Source organism: Rhipicephalus microplus, chromosome 6 (assembly GCF_043290135.1).
Source record: "Rhipicephalus microplus isolate Deutch F79 chromosome 6, USDA_Rmic, whole genome shotgun sequence".
NCBI lineage: Eukaryota > Metazoa > Arthropoda > Arachnida > Ixodida > Ixodidae > Rhipicephalus > Rhipicephalus microplus.
In genome coordinates, this window is record NC_134705.1 from 134563700 (window position 1) to 134564769 (window position 1070).

Here is a 1070-nt window from a genome sequence, read left to right on the forward strand (position 1 = left end):
GCGTTCGCGCACTCATTGTGCTTATCAATTCTACAGTGTCTAAGCCAGTGTTTTCCAATTATCCCCCAGAAACAAACAGTAGACCACGACACAAAATAACTTTGCATTGTTAACAAAAAAGCCCCGCCGCGGTGTCCTAGTGGCTAAGGTACTCGGCTGCTGACCCACAGGGCGCGGGTTCGAATCCCGGCTGCGGCGGCTGCATTTCCGATGGAGGCGGAAATGTTGTAGGCCCGTGTGCTCAGATTTGGGTGCACGTTAAAGAACCCCGGGTGGTCTAAATTTCCGGAGCCCTCTACTACGGCGTCTCTCATAATCATATAGTGGCTTTGGGACATTAAACCCCACATATCAATCAATCAATTGTTAACAAAAAAAAGAAAAGAAAACGATGCTCGCGTGCACGGGGGTCGGGCTTGTTCGGGTACGTCCTGCGCACATGACCTCTTGGTCGGATGCCGGAGAGGGTGGGGAAGAGATTTGGCTTGCGAAGGCTACGCGGAGGAGTGGCAAGGGTTTCGAGCTCGCCTCCTCTCATCCTCGTCTCACGCCGCCTCAAAAAGACAGCTTTCTCAGCTCGTAATGAACCGATTAAAAAAAATTTTGTGGCAGAATGTTCCTCATCGGTCACCCAACAGCTGCTACGATCTAACTAAAATTTGGTATGGGCCCTGGTGAGTGGCCCTTTAAGGAAGCAGTAAGACCTGACAATACGGGCAAGAAAACTACAAATAAGTGTCCCCGGTGGCACTCTCATGTCTAATTTGAACCGTAAAATTGTGATTAAGAACGAGTGCAGCCATGGGGGATGATGCAAGCGGTGTCATGAAAGCAAAGCTGCCGTATTCTACAACTACTACGCAGCAAGGCCAGCACATGCATCCTATCTGTGACGTCAAACGATCGTAGCGATGGCCTCTCTATAGTGAAGGCTGTTATGTCAGCGATTCCGCAGCGAACGTCCATGCCGCGGAAAAAGGACATCTGTGTCAAAGCCAGCCCGCGAGCCCGCCTCACGCGATCAACAACTCAACGGCGTCATCACGCGACGCCGCCTTTCTGGCGTGCAC

At 51.4% G+C, this 1070-nt stretch overlaps 1 protein-coding gene across 1 annotated transcript in view; it reads left to right on the forward strand.

The window, feature by feature from the left end:
- The first annotated feature begins 391 nt into the window (after positions 1–391).
- Positions 392–1070, forward strand: part of LOC142766030 (uncharacterized) — a 2648-nt gene continuing 1969 nt past the window's right edge. Inside the window, exon 1 of the mRNA XM_075867843.1 lies at positions 392–424. Within this exon, the coding sequence (XP_075723958.1) occupies positions 392–424 (33 nt within the window). The remainder of the gene's footprint in view (positions 425–1070) is intronic.